The sequence below is a fragment of the Gobio gobio genome (genome assembly GCF_949357685.1).
Source record: "Gobio gobio genome assembly, chromosome: 2".
Classification (NCBI taxonomy): Eukaryota; Metazoa; Chordata; class Actinopteri; order Cypriniformes; family Gobionidae; genus Gobio; species Gobio gobio.
The window spans coordinates 33,039,652-33,057,452 of record NC_137098.1 but is presented as its reverse complement, the minus strand read 5'-3'; the positions used below and the strand labels follow the sequence as shown (position 1 = coordinate 33,057,452).

The 17,801-nt window shown below is 39.1% G+C and overlaps 1 protein-coding gene across 1 annotated transcript; it reads left to right on the top strand.

The window, feature by feature from the left end:
* Positions 1–13,755: 13,755 nt before the first annotated feature.
* Positions 13,756–16,024, top strand: LOC307118151 (E3 SUMO-protein ligase ZBED1-like; the record flags this gene model as incomplete). The annotated part of the gene is made up of 2 exons (XM_079803634.1): positions 13,756–14,826; positions 15,233–16,024. 2 exons carry the CDS (start codon positions 13,756–13,758, stop codon positions 16,022–16,024), a joined length of 1,863 nt encoding a protein of 620 aa, XP_079659760.1.
* Between the last annotated feature and the right edge of the window lie 1,777 nt (positions 16,025–17,801).

The following is a 17,801-nucleotide window of genomic DNA, read 5'->3' as shown; positions in this document are numbered from 1 at the left end:
GACCCCTATTAGCCAATTTTGCTCTCACCTTCAACCTATTTTTCTGTAACAAGCTTAAATGTGTTGCACAGAACATGTTTTGAAAGGTAAATGTCACGGGTTAATAATTCCAGTTTTTCAATTATAAAATGTGATTCAGTTCAATAAACACGGAGTGATACTACCTACTACCCTAAGTGCATGAATTTTGCAGTTACTGTGATGGGACTGAAATAATGTAGCGCTTAAGCTTTGTAAAAATGCATGATTGTTTTAGGAAGCTGTAGCCACATATTTAGGATTGTTTAAAAATGTGCCATTGAAAAAGAAAAAGAACATGTTTGACAATAATCTAAATATAGAGGATACATCCCCTTACCATCCTGATACTTGGGCCTGAGGTGGGAACCTTCTCAAATGAAAGTATTTTACCCTGAAGGTTTTTGTAACAAGTTAAAAGTCTGGAGTCGGTTACACTAGCTGTGCTTCCTCAAATAATTATACTGTATAATATTAATTAACCATGTACTTCCTATAAAGTTACAGTTAGGGTTTGGTTTAGAGTTAGTTACTTGTAATTATACATAATTTACTGTTATTACTTTAGTATCATGTAGTATCATGTAACTATACGTCGCCTTAAAATAAAGTGTTACCCTGGAGTCCTTCTTATACGAAAATAGTATTTGTTAACTATGTGCCACTGAGATATTCACATAGATTATTTATGGGTAGTAGAAAAACAAGATGACAAGGTCAAATAAACAGTGAAATATGTTATCATAAACATTATGTGCATCTCTACATATTTCATGATACTATTTTTCAAATTAAGGCACAATGCAATCACTACAAATTGAAAGTTCTCTAAATGTAACTCTAAATATAAATGTCTGGTATTTTTTCAAATTGAAAAACTCTTAATATATCACTCACGAGCAAGAGCAGGCATTCCTCTCATCACTGTGGATCCTCGTTCCAGGCTATACGCAATATGCATTTATCAAATATGGAGCTGCTGTTCAAGGTCATTTTGAATTATTTGAAGGCATTTCTTATTTTCCAGTCTGTTTAACTGTTGGCATGCAGGCACCGAGCAACAGCATACAGCACTATAAAGCATGGTAGGCTTCCATTAAGTGTTTACTACATCTCAAGAAATCATATTAAACTGTTGAAGGGATGCTGTATGAGGCACAGCACTACAGTGGACTATTATAATGACATAATATCAGATAAAGCTCGGCCAAAAGATATAGATTAACAAACGACTGTGATTTTCTGTCGCCATTCACTTCCATGAGCAGTTAACAGAATAAATCAAGCTTGGAGGAATGGGTGTAGGGGAGTGAATTATTCTGGCATGGGGGTCTTGCTCTTTATGCATAAAGCTGCGAGGAGAACAGCTCACTCACTGAATGGTTTTATTTGTAATACAGCCGCTCTGGCGGGATCAAGTGGAGTAATTTTGTAATGTTCGCAAACAGCCAGGAGCTGCCATCTCTTGAATAAGATAAAGGCACAACGGTGTCACTCTTCTTGAGGCATTACTTATGAGTCACATGATGGACATGTCTCTGCATGTTTGGTGGCTTTTTTTGAAGCCAAGTCCCAAGTGTAAACTCTCTACACAGCTGTTGTACTCAATAATGTCTGATCATTTCTTTTCAATTAACTCCACCGATCAAACTTAGCTCTTATATTACTAATCAGTTTTGCCATGGTGAAGCAGGAAGAGAGCCCTGCAGCAGAGAAGAGTAATTACAGGCAGATTGGCCACTGTTGAGAGCCAATGACACAAAGCGTCTGTGTGATGGAGGAGGATAGCACTCATCAGGGTCCCACGGGCTTACCACATGGGCTCACGGCTTCCCATACACTCTCTTTACATAATGCTGTAGAGTCAGAACACACTAAGAGTACTACTAGAAGATAATTAGTTTAAGTTTGATGCCGTCATTTTAGTGGTCCTGATTATATTTATGAGTTCTCGTATTTAATATTTAAGCTAAATGGCAGAAGAGTTCATGCATAAATACACTATATTGCCAAATGTTTTGGGATACCCCTTGAAATCATTGAATTCAGGTGTTCCAATCACTTCCATGGCCAAATGTGTATACAATCAAGCACCTAGGCATGCAGACTGCTTCTACAAACGTTTGTGAATGAATAGGTTGCTCTCAGGAGCTCAGTGAATTCAAGCATCGTACCATGTTAGGTTGCCACCTGTGCAATAAGTCCATTCATGAAATATCCCACGGTCAACTGTTAGTGGTATTATAACAAAGTGGAAGTAATTGGGAACAACAGCAACTCAGCTCGAAGTGGTAGGCCACGTAAAATCAGGGGAACAGTTCTTGCCTGACTGCATTGTGCCAAGTGTAAAGTTTGGTGGAGGGGGGATTATGGTGTGGGGTTGTTCCAGTGAAAGGAACTCTTAATGCTTCAGCATACCAAGACATTTTTGACAACTTCGTGCTCCAAAATGTGTGAGAACAGTGTGGGGATGGCCCCTTCCTGTTCCAACATGACCGCACCAGTGCACAATGTAAGGTCCATAAAGATATGGATGAGCGAGTTTGTTGTGGAGAAACTTGACTGATCTCACCCCAATAGAATACCTTTGGGATGAATTAGAGCGGAGACTGCGAGCCAGGCCTTCTCGTCCAACAGTGCCTGACCTCACAAATGCGCTTCTAGAAGAATGGTCAAAAATTCCCATAAACACACTCCTAAACCTTGTGGAAAGCCTTCCCAGAAGAGTTGAAGCTGTTATAGCTGCAAAGGGTGGGCCAACTCCATATTAAACCCTACGGACTAAGAATGGGATGTCATAAAAGTTCATGTGCATGTAAAGGCAGGCGTCCCAAAACTTTTGGCAATATAGTGTAGAATAATTCAAGTTGATTTTTGTTGTGATATATTACACACATTTTTGTCATGCATTTCATATAGTTTAAATACGTTTTGTAAGTAAGAAAGAAGATTTTGCAAATAGAGACCATGCAGGGAACATATATCTGTCATTTTTGCAGGGTTTAGGGATGTTCACTTCCCACTGGATTTTGCCCACTGACAAGCGAGTTTGTGAATCTTTTTGATTGACTCATTAAAATTGGTTTATGAGAGTCATTTGTTTGTGCTGTGTTCGCAGTTGTGTGCAGGAAACAATGCAGCAGATGTAATCTAACTAATGCCACCTTATGAGATGATATCTGGATGCTGACAAACTTTAGATTTTTAGATTAGCCTATTGTCGAGCCTAATGTCACCTCGCTGGAACAGACTTTTTGCATCATCAACTCACTACACAGCAGTGCACTGGGCATAATTTCCATCAAATGCGCTTTCAGTGCACTTATATTCTTGAGTGCAGAGCAGTTTTCCTCCCGATTGACCAGTGGAGACAGGTGGCACATTGGCTCTTAGATTACAGGGTGAGATAGTGCCAACCATCAACATGCTGAAGTGGTATTTAACCATAGCAGAGTACTAAGTGAGGAGGCGAAATATGAATTAATGGAACCGCTCCCATGTGGCAAACAGCAGTAAGTAATCAAGTAATTCATATGCTTTTCCTCTCTGATAGGTGCTGCCAGCTGTGTCTGTGCTGCATAAGGAGATGACAGGCCTCTGATGCCAGCTTGGGTATATTAGGAGGACTACCATACCAAAATGCCAGCTGCTATGACTTTCTCAATCACCAACACTATTGTTGGGACCATATGAACATGCCAAAAAGCAATAGCGAAGGGTGGCTGAGATTTATTACAGACTATATTTTAAATTGGGTATCTACCTTATTTTTTTTAGCACGGACATAATTCCTGTATTTCCTGTGCAAGACTTCCAAATCATTAGCCACTCTACGTAAATAACTACAAGAATAACAAACGGTAAAACTATTTGCGCTACAAACCAGTGTGTTTATGATAATCAATCCATAGCAAGGACAATATTCCCTTATTCTTTTCCCACACATTGCACACTGAATAAACAAATGTGTAAATGGTCCATTGCCACATAAAACACGTGAAAGGTGAAAGAAGTAAAATCAAAAGGAAAAAGAGAGATTTTTTTTTATTTTATTATTAACAGTAAATGATCATTCACTGTACACTAATTAAAGCAGTGAGGGTGCTGGAGAGCCTCTCAGCTGGAGTTGAAAATTAACTAAAACACACAATTAAAGGCAGTCCATGCACTGTAATTTCAAAGGGGCATATTGAAAACTGCACACAGCTCAGATGCACTTTTTAGATCTCCTGTGGCCACAGAACTACTATACTACTCCATCCACTACAGTTAATATGCACCAAATATATGCTTTTATGGTTTATGGTCAAGCATGGTTCCCACTCTTTTTCAGCGATCATTTTCCAGGACATTTTCAATTTTACTACAGCAGGAATAAAAGATAGGTATCACCTACAGAAAAAATAGTGCTCATTAAGTCTTTAAAAGATGTACAGTTTATTGCCATGACTTAAAATCAGTTTTTAATATGAGCTCTTAATCATACATTATGACTAGGAAAGCTTGTTTCCGCCACTAAATAAAACATTCAAAAGGTAACTGCGAGGTTATATCACATTTATGTAAACTTGCAATTGCGAGGAAAAAAGTCAGAATTGTGAGATAAAAAGTCGCAATTACCTTTTTTATTTTTTATTCAGTGGCGGAAACAAGCTTCCATAGTTTATTGCCATGACTTAACAATATAATCAGTTTTTATAATGAGCTCTTAATCATAAATGATGACAAATGGTTATTTGTGGTTCAAATGGTTACCAGTGTCAATATAGCAAAACATATTGGAACTATTTTAATGTTTTGTTTAACTATTTGAAAAATAGAAAGATTAGTCCAAGACAAAGTTAATGAACAACAAAGAAAACCATAACACGTCATAGAACATGTGGCAGGTCTATTAGTCTGCATTTACACTTAATGCACATCTATTTTGACATCGGAATTTTTGGTCCTGTCCAATGTTGGTTATCACCATGTCGATCAATATCATTTTGGATTCAATCCTGCATTTAAATAAGTTAGTCATTCCCAAAACTTTACAGTGTCCAAGCTAAGCAGCATGGAAAATCAAACTTTTTTCAAATTGCGAAAGGGTTATATACAGATAGAAAACAAAGAGTGTTCCCTTCATAATCACTGCAGCTGTCAATCACTTCAGCGCAAGTTTAGTGAGTTCTGCACTGTTGTGAAAACTCCTTTTATAATCAATGAAGCTGAATACATTGCACAATGATTCTCGTATTGCCCTAATATTGCATCAATATGATTATTTAGCAAATTACTGAACTGGGTATAGCTCCAGTTAACATTCGCTGCATACATTTGAGCAGTTAATAACATTAGCTAACTGCTGCAAGTGACAACAAGACTAAACATCATTCAAAATACTACTCTCGCATATGAAGCACTCAGCATTCCTCAAAATCCAAAAAAACAATTTCCAGGAACATTTTCCAGGACATTTTACATTTGCTCTAATTTGCCATGTGTTTTCCAGGCCTGGGAAATTTGCCATCAATTTTCCAGGTTTTCCAAGATGCTTGGGAACCTAAAGCATGTACAATTCAATGCACATTTCAATCCTTTACATCCTCCCAAAATAACAAGGTTATTTTGTACACTATGTAACTTTTTTGTTCAAAATGAACATTTAAATAATCAATACATTATCAATCCTTCATTCAAAACACGTTTTTGTCTTACCCTGATTCACTATGGTAAGCCTATTATAAGCATAAATGTCAATTTAAAGTGCCTCTTTGAGGTTAAAATGTAGGCTATTTCCATATCAGCTTGCATGTCTTGCTGTGTTTCACACAACAGGTGTCCTTGTCATTATTAATGCTTATCCCTCATAGTTTTAAGATATGCCTAGTGTTTGATCATATGTTGTGCATTCACATGTAAAATATATAACTAATTTCATTAGAGCTTTTTCATTTACTGTTACATTTATTACCACCATTACAATTATAGTGGTTAGAAATATATTGTTAGAATACATTTAAATTTAATTTAATTTAACAACCAAATGTTTGTATTTCATCTAATTAAATTGAACACACTTTAAATTTGAAAGGGTATTGAATGTCTCTTATATCAAGAGTTATAAGGCTTTTATAGTAATTTCCGGTGTAACTTTTATTTAATTAATGATGTTTATTTTTATGTAAAATTAGTTTTGTTGATCGATGCGTTTTGTGAAATCTGTGCATGCCTGATTCATTTTTTTAAGTAATAAAAGTTAACCACCAGTATACAGTGGAGCATACCACAATATTGGTTTTAAGATTGCTATTTTTGAACACATGATATTGCCATATATAGTGCAATCTGCTTCAAGTTATGATTGTCTGTCTGACAATAAGTCTAGCTTATTTTCCCCAACCAATTGTATTGTAACACTATTACACCAGCCAGGAGAAAAAAAATTAAAAGGAAAATAGTCAGAGCCAAAGATAACACTAATCATGCTAGTGTTGTTGCTATTGTGTTGTTGTAGATGCTAGATTGGTTTATTGAGTCAGCCAAAATGGTCGGAGTTGCTCTAAAGATATACTGCTGAAGCATTAAGATATCTGCTGACATAAAACAAAGAACATTACCTCAAAATTCTTGTGGAACTGCCATGGAATGACTGGTACGAGGATTTAAACCACAAATATGATCCATTCGATAGACATTATTGCTTTGAAGCAGGTATTCTTTTAACTCTTATTTGAATATTCCAATCCTGAAACTATATGGCATATTTAAAGTAGCTGTTTAAATATACTGTCATCTACCCCTATAATGATAACATTCTTCTGTAGAAGAAGTCAGAACAGGCCAAATGCACTGAAAATCGTGTACTGACAGCTGAATGAAACACAGACAGTCCACTGAGATTGTTCAACATGACTGTATTGTATGTCCAGGACAATCTGGATTCCAATCATTTGTTGTGGACCCGATTTCATTTGTATAATAATGAAACTGTTTAACAGTCCATTGTGTTTTAATGCAAATGGGGCATAGAGGTGAGTGCAAGAGATGAAAATACTCCCGCACACTCCTTTTAAAATGGACAATGTAAGAAAATTGAATACATTAACCTTTCCTGCCTTTGTTTTTATTCTGCTGCTGGATACTTTAAAATGAAGCAACAGTGGTCAGCAATATTAGCAGCCTTGGGACCAAGGCAAACCGCCAAATTACCTGACTGCAATCAGCCTTTAAGCAAGAAAATATACTGGTAAAAAGGGCATGCATTAGGGAAACGGGGGTTTTGTCAGCAAAGGTACATCCCCGCTAATAAAAAAGGGCTTCAGTAGTCATCATGCTGTATGAATGAAAGGTCACCAGTGCTTCTCAAGCAGTAGGAGACCACAGAAAGTTCCATCAGCCATTTCAGATTGCCTCACAAAATCACACAAAGAAGTGTTAGAAGCGACTTACAGAGGAAAATGTTTTTTGTTGTTGCAACCCCCCCCCCCCCTTTTTTTTGAGCAGCTACGCTTGTGACAGCTCCTGCCTTTTGACAGCATCCCTCATTATGAAGCATCTTGCATCAAAAGCATCCTGCCTGACACATGGTAAGCTCTTGAAAAAGCTATATCCTACCATACAACAAAGCAAGCTCCAATATATTCTCAACAAATCAATATAAGACAGCACTTAAATTGTCAGATTAAAAAAAGGAGAATCAGAAGCGACTGCAGTTTCACGGTCAATTTGCCAACATAGAATCATTAAATACGTTTACAGTTACTAAACATTCCTGCGATGGCAAAGCTGAATTTTTAGCAGCCATTACTCCAGTCTTTAGTGTCGCATGATCCTTCAGAAATCATTCTAATATGTTGACTGTTGCTCCAGAAACACTATTTATTATTATCAGTGTTGAAAAATGCAGTTCACTGAACTTTCTATTCATCAAAGAATCCTGAAAAAAAATGTTTCCACAAAAATATTAAGCAGCAAAAACTAACATCATCAACACTGGTATTTTCCCTACCGCATTCAAGCAGGCTCGGGTAACCCCACTGCTTAAAAAAACCAAAAACAAATTAAACACGCCACTTGTAAATAGTTACAGACTCTCTAATACCATTCATGGCGAAAACACTTGAAAGAGTTGTTTTTAACCAGGTATCATCTTTCCTCGGACTTCAACCAATCGGGTTTCAAGAAAGGCCATTCAATTGAGATTGTATTGCTGTCGGACACTGAAGCCTTGCGGATTGCGAAAGCTGATTCCAAATAATCGATTTTCATTCACCTGGATCTATCTGCTGCCTTTGACACTGTAAATCATCAGATCCTTCTGTCCACCGTCTCATCACTGGGCATCACAGGAACTCCACTTCACTGGTTTAAATCTTATCTCACAGGTACTTCTTCCTGGGTTGCCTGGAGAGGGGAGGTATCCAAAGCACTCCAGCTGATCATGGATCCTCAGGCTTCAGTTCTTGGACCCTTAGATCTTCTTCTCCATGAACACTACATCACTGGGATCCATCATACAGGCACATGCTTTCTCCTACCATTGCTAAGCTGATGGCACACAGATCTACCTTTCATTCCAACCAGGTGATCCCACAGTAGCTGAACAAATCTCAAGCTATCTGGCGGACATTTTGGCATGGATAAAATTAACATCATCTGCAGCTCAACCTGGCAAAGCTCCTCGTCTTTCCTGCCAATCCGACTCTACAGCATGCTTTCACCATCCAGGTTCATTCTCAATTACCCTATTTAGGTCAGCCAGAAATCTGGGAGTAATCTTTGAGGACCAACTGACCTTCAAAGAACACATTGCAAAGACAGCTCGATCATGCAGATTTGCACTACTCAACATCAGGAAGATCAGGCCTTTCTGAACATGCAACACAACTTCTCGTCCAGGCCCTGGTCATTTCTAGGCTTGATTACTGCAATGCCCTTCTGGCTGGACTTCCATCATTTGCAATCAAACCTCTAAAAATGATTCAGAACACTGCAGCACATCTTGTCTTTCATGAGCCCAAAAGGGCCCACATCACAGGCTCAATACCCTTACTTCCCCTTACTTCCACTCACTCTTAAGAGTCTACATCCCTACCAGAAGTCTACGATGTGTAAATGAGCGACGGCTGGTGGTAGCATCACAGAGAGGCACAAAATCACTCTCCAGAACATTTTTATTCACTGTTCCTTGCTGGTAAAACAATCTCCCCAACTTCATCTGGAATACAGAATTCCTGAAACTCATCTCGTCCAGTACTTAACCTGTCTCTCTCTCTCTCTCTCTCTCTCTCTCTCTCTCTCTCTCTCTCTCTCTCTCTCTCTCTCTCTCTCTCTCTCTCTCTCTCTCTCTCTCTCTCTCTCTCTCTCTCTCTCTCTCTCTCTCTCTCTCTCTCTCTCTCTCTCTCTCTCTCTCTCTCTCTCTCTCTCTCTCTCTCTCTCTCTCTCTCTCTCTCTCTCTCTCTCTCTCTCTGTATATATATGTTTTCACTTTCCTTTAATCCCTCCCTATTCTAGTTTATGCTACTCTAAGCAATGTCTGAAACCTTGGGCTTATTTACCTCTTCACAATGAATAGCTTGTTGTATTCCTCATTTGTAAGTTGCTTTGGATAAAAGCATCTGAAAAATGAATACATGTAAATTAAATTAAGTCTGTGGTTTTGTTTTTATTAAAAAATTTTGTTAAGTAAATTTAAAAATAAAATAATTGTTTTTGTTTTTAGATTATAATATTACAATGCAATGTTTGCGCATTATATATAGCATAGCCTATATTACATTCACTATATTTGTTTTCATAGCCTTCAATATGAACATTGTTTAAAGGATCATTGGGCACGATGTGAAATTATAATAAATAAATAAATAAATAATACAGAATTTTTTTTTATCCAAATAGAAAAGAAAGAAAATACAGAGATATATTGTATATCGCCATTCAACCAAAACATACAGAGATATGATTTTTTTGGCCATATTGCTCAGCCCTAGTCTAGTTTACTAATGTAATCCCCGTTTCCTGAAGGAGGGAACAGAGATGTTATATCCCTCCTGCCACAGCCCTTAACCACCGCTGAATGGCCAGGATCCCTGTCTTGGCTCCTCAGCAAAACATGAATGAGTGAGTGCCTGCCTGCCATATTTATACCCGTATGTCTGGGTAGGAGTGGCTCGGCATGCAACTCTCACTGGCCAATATCCATTGGCTCGTTTAGTTACCACTTGAAGGTGATTGGGCTCAGGCAAGACCCCAATATCTCAGTAGCGTATACATTCCCTCCTTCATGGAACTGGGGTTACATTAGTAACCAAGACGCTTTCATCACTGATAATAATAAGAACCATAGTAAATAAGCACATATAATACATAATAATAAGTAATGGCTGCTGAAAATACAACTTTTCCATCATAGGAATAAATTACATTTTAAAATATATTCAAAATAAATGGTAATAATATTTCACATTATTTCAGTTTTTACTATATTGTTGATCAAAATGCAGCCTTGGTGAGCATAAGAGATTTTCTTTGAAAAATGGTAATTATTTGAATATATATAAATTCTTGACCAATTTTCTGTGAATGAGTGTCACCACGCACATACGCACCGAAAAGACGGCATATAGTTATATAATTACCCATATCATGATATAAGAGTTGGGTCATATCACCCACCCCTAAAGTGTTGGCTTTCAAACGCAGTGAAACTTATGGATTAATATTAGTTTAAATATTCAAATGTAATATATCTCAACACTATGATGGTGGAAGTTCAGCCACTGTGTTAGAAAGATCTCAAGGATAGTGGAGGACTCTAAAGGTCCTTTCAGAACATGCTGGAGACATGGGCTGGGGACATGGTTGCAGAGAATAAATATTGATTTTCCTCTCTTCCCACTGTGGGTTGCTCCTGCAGTGACAAGTTCAGGCCTCACCCACGCTGTGTAGAAACCAGTGTGTGGGATTTAAGTGAATCAGCCATATGTCCCCTTCAAAAAATGTCCTCTCAGGCTTTCTTTTTCACACACTCATAAGCAACATATCAACACATCCTTCAGGGATGTCCGTCTCCTCTAATTTAGATTTCAATTCAGTCTCCCTCGTCCCCCTGTGATTCACACACGCTGTGAGCACTGGGTTGTTTCCATGCATGTTGTCCTATTTTCATTAGACCTGTCACTCCCATTGCCATTTACATGAGCACATTTTCGTGAAAGCTCCCAGATGCAGACATCGCAAGCACCACGAAGCAATGACAGCCACATCAGCATGCTTCTCCTAATGCCTAGCTGCCTTCTGGTTTCCTCAAACAAAGCTTTCTCCTGCTAATAATATGCTGGCAAGAAGGAACCATCTCCTCTTCGAGAGAGATTACATGCTTCAGAGTGGGGTGTATGGCTTGGTAAGTGGTGTCTTCCAGGGATTATGCCATTACATCTGTGTGTGTCAGTTGATAAATGAAGTAGCTCAACTGTGCATGTCGGATAAAATATCCAATTAAAATGAACCATGGGGCAAAAACTGAACTCACTGGTGGTACAATGCAGTAGCATGAGGGCATGTAGGAGCAACCTGTGAGCTGGCAAGTTGCTCTAAGAATATCATTGTGCCTTTAAGCAAGGTATTTCAAAACCATATTGTAATTAGCTTAAATTGTTTCCTATGAAAAGAGTCTGTGGAACATCATATTTAACTGAAGTTTCTTATATGGTTCAGAAAAAGGCATCTTGATTTGCTTTGAGTGTGCATGAGCTGCAGATTTTTGAACAGCTTCCCAACACTTCTCCCCTAACACACTAAGTTTCTGGGAAAGATAACTTATTACTAACATGTTTCCAGATTGATTCATTCACTGCTGCATAGTACATAGAATAAATTGTAACTGATGCATCATGTTCCTTGTAATTAGGCTATTGATTTAAGTTCCGATCTTGTTAGTAAGTTTTACAGTTCCTTCGTTCTCGATTTTTTTTTCTTGCCCTTGAGGGATTACATTTTTTTTTTTTTTTCAAAATATAAGAAGTAAAAAAGAAAAAGAGAACATGTTCATGCCATCTTGTCTTTGGTAAATAATATAACTGCCAGAGATTATTTGTGCCTGACAGTATATAAAAATTCAAGTTGCCTGCCATTTTGAAGACATTTCATGCTCAGTGCAAATTGTCCATTATTAAGTTGTTGGAGTTTTAATACTGATGTATCTGAAGTATGGCATTGAAAACATATTCACACACACACACACACACACTTGTTTGAGGACTCTCCATAGACATAATGATTATTATACTGTTCAAACTGTATATTCTATTCCCTTAAGGCCTGTTCACACCGGGACGATTTTCGCGCGCGTTTATTGCCGACGTTTAACGCCTCGTGACTAAACAATGGGCGCCAATGTGAGTGTGCACACCGAGGCGCAAAACGCCAGGCGTAAAAGCATCATTTAAAAAAAAACGCCTCAGGTTCGTTTTTTTATTTTGACGCGGCGCGTTAAAAATTGGCCGACCAATGAGATCAGCGCTTTAGTTCACGTGCCTGGAGCTGTTGAAGTGACAGTAAAACACGACTTGATGGCGCTCAAGCACAAAACGGTCTTGCCGAGCACACATTGATACGACGAAGAAGTAGTAAGTAGACAAAGAAGAAGATGAACTGCTAATGCTGCTTGACAGTTAGCAAAAAGTCTGTGAATGGTTTTGGCAAGCACATAAATACTGTCTCTCTTCTCCTTCTGTGTGACAAGCGAGTGTCAGAAGCGTAAAGTGCCACAGCACCACCTTGTGTACCGGGAGCGCATCTACTGAATGTGCACGTTCACCCGGCGCATCGCCAGTGGAAATCGCTTGGGTGTGAACACTCAAGACGCGCCGAAAAACTCTGCTGCGAAAAACGCTGGCGATAAGCGCGTGCGATATTTGTCCCGGTGTGTACAGGCCTTTACACTAATCATACCCCTAAACCTACCTATCACAGAAAACTATCTGTATTTAAAAATAAAAAAACTCATTTTAGTATGTTTTTAAGCCATTTGGTTTGTGAGGACATAGGAAGTGTTTATGTTGTAATACCCATGTCATTATACACATTTGTGTCCTCATAAACCATGTATACAAGAACACACTGACACACATACACACGTTAGGTTTCCATGTTTTATGGGGACTTTCCATTGACATAATGATTTTTATACTGTAACTGTATATTCTATCCCCTAACCTTAAACCTATTATCACAGAAAACTTGAATTTTTACATTTTCATTTTTACATACACTTAGTATGATTAATAGGCTGCTTTCGAGGTAACTCACACTGCATCGTAAGTAGTAACGCTATGGGAACGCCTCTGCATGATTGCATCTACATTAACATTGTATATTCAGACTTTTATCTTCAAGGAGGGCCCCCAGGCGATCGTGGGGCTCGCAAATGGGTCTAGTGGAGGGGTTTGAGATGGGCCCGGCCTTTTCTTCACCCTCACTCGCTAGATCTAGCGCTCTCTCTCTCTCTGGATTTGGAAGCACACGCTGTGGTTTCTTCTAGGGGTGCGCCAAAATATCGATGTGGCGATATCTCGCGATATTTACTCCCGCGATCGATTCTCGATGCGCTCTCGCCAAGTATCGATCTTAAAAGCCGTTATAAAACGCTATATTCATTATCCCTTGATGAGACCCTTCTACGGAAGTAGATAGGGGGCGCGCGTTGCGAGTTTGGCTGTTGTGGGCGAAAAAAATACGTACACACACTTGAAAATGGCGGAGTCAAGCAAGGAAAGAAGTAGTGAGAGCAAGAAGTTAAAGGACGCTCCAGCATCTTTTAAATCCAAAGTGTGGACTCACTTTGGATTTTATAGCAGTGCGGACGGGGCAAAGCTAGAAAAGGACTACGCAATATGCAAGAACTGCTTTGCAAATGTCCGCTACACGGGAAACACGACCAACATGCACAGCCACCTCACGCGGCATCACCCGGAGCTCTGTGAGAAAGCCGTGGTTGGTGCTGGCTCAAAGCCGACAAACTCATGTGTAAACACCTTTTTCCAGGCAAAGCTACCACCTTGTTCTGCGAGGGCAAAGTCTATCACAAATGGGATCGCTGTTTACATGTGTAAAGGGCTCCGTCCGTACAGCGAGGTGGAGGATGAGGGGTTCTGCTTTTTGATGAAAGTCTTAGAGCCACGCTTTGATATTCCCTCACGGAAATATTTTGCTGAAAAAATTATTCCTGCACTTTATGACCAGACCAGGGCTACAGTTGAGTCAGCACTCGAGTCGGCAGAAAGAGTGGGGCTCACGTGTGACGGGTGGACATCGAGAGCCACGGAGTCCTACATGACGTTCACTGTACATTTTATAAACAAAGACTGGGAAATGAAGTCATATGTCCTGCAAACCCGAGCAATGCACGAAACCCATACTGGGACACACATTGCCGATGTACTGAAAGCCGCAGTGGGGGAGTGGCATCTTGATGCTAAGAAGCCAGTGGTTGTCACCGACAATGCATCAAACATGCGTGTAGCAATGGACTTAGCAGGATACCAACATGTTAGATGTTTTGCTCATGTTTTAAATCTTGCATCCCAACGTGCGCTGAAAATGGCTGCTGTTGCCAAGGTACTTGTCAAAGTTAGGAGGATCTCAACCTTCTTTCATAGAAGCACAACTGGAGCAGAAGCACTGAAAAGAAACCAGAAACTTCTTGGCCTCCCCCATCACAAGCTCATCACGGACATGCCTGTTCGTTGGAATAGTGCCTATGAGATGGTCTCCAGGTTTCTTGAGCAACAGCCAGCTGTCTGTGCTGCCCTCTTATCACCAGAGGTAAGAAAAGTGTGTAATGTAGAAGTTGTAATCTATATGTAATAAATGTGAATAATTTATTGTGAATAATTTATTGTAAACAATTAATAAGTTTGTAAATAAATACTAATGCATATGATATAAACTTACTTGATTCAATGAATAAATACTTTATACATACTAAAAAGATATCAAAAATAAATATATATATATATATATATATATATATATATATATATATATATATATATATATATATATATATATATATATATATATATATATATATATATATATATATATATATAATCCAAATAAAAACATTAGATTACATCATACAGTTTGCTATACAGTTAAAATAAAGAACAATAATTATATACATTTTATTAATAAATTGTATTTTGCCTTTTTTTCTTTTTTTATTAAGGTGAGAAAGAATGTGACTGACTGTGCACTGACAGAGAATGACATCTCAAGCGCTGAAGAGATGGTGGAAGCACTTAGACCAATGCTTGTGGCAACAAACATCATGTGTGAGGAAAAGAATCCCACCATTTCAGTGGTTGCTCCTCTTCATGCCCAACTGCTGCGAGACACAACCAGCACTGAAGAAGATTCTCCTCTGGTTCGAGAGATTAAGGGAGCCATCAATCAAGACCTTTCAAAGAGATATCAATCAGAGGTGGAAAAAGATCTCCTACGCATGTCCTCAGCCCTGGACCCTAGATTCAAATCCCTTTTATTTCTGTCACCTGAAGAAGTGCAAGACACTTATGCAAAACTACAGTCAAAAGCTGCAGCTTTAAAGGAGGATGTTCCAGTGCCTTGTGGTGATGTTCAGGGGGATTTAGAGGAAGAGGAGACCTGCACAGCAAAGAAAAGAAAGTCTGCACTTGTTGATCTTCTTGGTCAGACCTTCAAGAAGACCTCTTATGTCTCTACATCAGCAACCTCAATTGCAGAGAAGGAGATAAAACAATATCAAGATGCTCCTTCTCTGCCTCTCACTGAAGATCCACTGTTGTGGTGGAAATCTCAGCAACATGTGTTCCCTCTCCTCTCCAAGCTGGCCCATATGCATTTGTGTATTCCTGGGACCAGTGTAGCAGCTGAGAGGGTATTTTCAACTGCAGGAGATATCATCAGTGCCCAAAGAAGTTCACTCACTCCTGAACATGCTGACCAACTCCTCTTTCTCAAGAAAAATATGAACATATAAAACACATCACATGAAGCTGTTTTCTATTTTGTTCTTAATTCTTTTGAATTTTTTTTTATTTTGGATGCACTTTAAGTAGGGTACATTTTAGATGTACTTTATCCCTGATATATTTATTTTATTTTTTTATTTGAAAGCAGTAGCCCAAAGGTTTGTTTCTTGCACTTAGTGTCACTGTTCATTTTTATGAAGGACAATTATATAGTATTGTTTACACTGAATCTGTCCTCAGCCTTACAGCTATTTTGCACCCAAATGGTGTCACCATTTGTCAAAGACATAGTATTACTGATTGCAGCAACGTTACACTAAAATAGTGTCTGTGACTGTTTTGTTGCAACTAATAAGACACAAGTTGTTTTTGTTATTGTGTTTCAGCAAAAAAAAATAAATGGAGATTAATTTTCCTAATTAAAAAAAAAATGTTTTATTTCTTAAAACATGATATATCGTGAGTTATTATTGATAATATATCGATTATCGCAGTATCGCCATATCGTGATATTATCGGTATCGTGAACAATGTATCGCGTATCGTATCGTATCGTGAGGTACCCAGTGATTCCCAGCCCTAGTTTCTTCCCACCAGAGTGAAAGCCTGGAGCTGGTAGTTATCCAGCTTCAAGGAGGAGGATGTGCTTAGCATCGAGGCAGGAGGGTTTGAGGACTCGCCACTTCACTCTTCTGCTTATGAGGAGCGGGTGAAGGTTATATGCTGTGGCCAAGTTAAACATCGACTGGCCAGCCGAGAGGCAGGACATTAGATGTTTCCTGCCTGTTAAAACACAAACTCCATGTCGGGCCTGTTGTCCAGCTCTTCAGTCCCCAACTCATGTTCAAATATAAGGGGGCTGAGAGAGCATGAATGGGGCGATGCCTAAGGTGGAACAGACGCTTGTGATCTATCTGTCCCCTATCATTGCATCGTCCCTCAAGGCCCCGACATGACCCGTTTTGAACTACTTTGTGAAAGCACTGGTCTGTTGTTCTTTGGCTGCATTTAATTATGAGGAATTAAATGATGAAACAGTCACCTAGCTTTGAGAAGTCCAGATGTCTATATAAGAGCTGAAGGTCACTACTTGAGCCCCCCTCATAGAGATGGGTCGAGGTGGTACTTGCAGCCAGAAGTCCTCCGAGGGGCGGACGGATCTGAGGACCGCCATCCTCTTGAGGAAGGACCGTCATCCTCTTTAGTCCTGATGCTGCAGGGCTCAGGATTTCGAGGTGGCTCACACCTCATCATACAGTGCCCGCTTCTTTTCTGTGCCCCCTGGGGACCGTTCTGCCAACCTTGCCACCACTGGTGCTTTGGGGCGCAGAGTTTGGTCCAGCTTCGGCTCACTTCCTCTGAGGAGGGTATTGGAGAATAATGTTCGGTTGTCCCCTGGCGGTGAGCCATTTCAGGGCACCGGGCATATTACTCAACCTACACAAAAGGTCAGTTTCGAAAGACTGATATCTCTTTAGATTATTTGCCAGCTTGGGAAAGACCATTTCTGCCAATTGGGTTGCTGTGGGTTTTGCAATTTAAGAGAATATAGGGTTTTGTACCTGAATAAACCAGTGTTTTGAACCGATTTAATCGGTTGAGTGACTGATTCAATGACTTAAAGTATCATCATTTTTGTTATTCCTGAATGAATCAGTTGTTGAATGAATTGATTGAATATTTCAAAGACTCATATTTCAAGACTTTGCCACCTACTGGCAAAATGATGTAATCTACAGAAAGAGGAATGATACAAATGGTGAAAAGTCCCAGTGCTGTTGGACT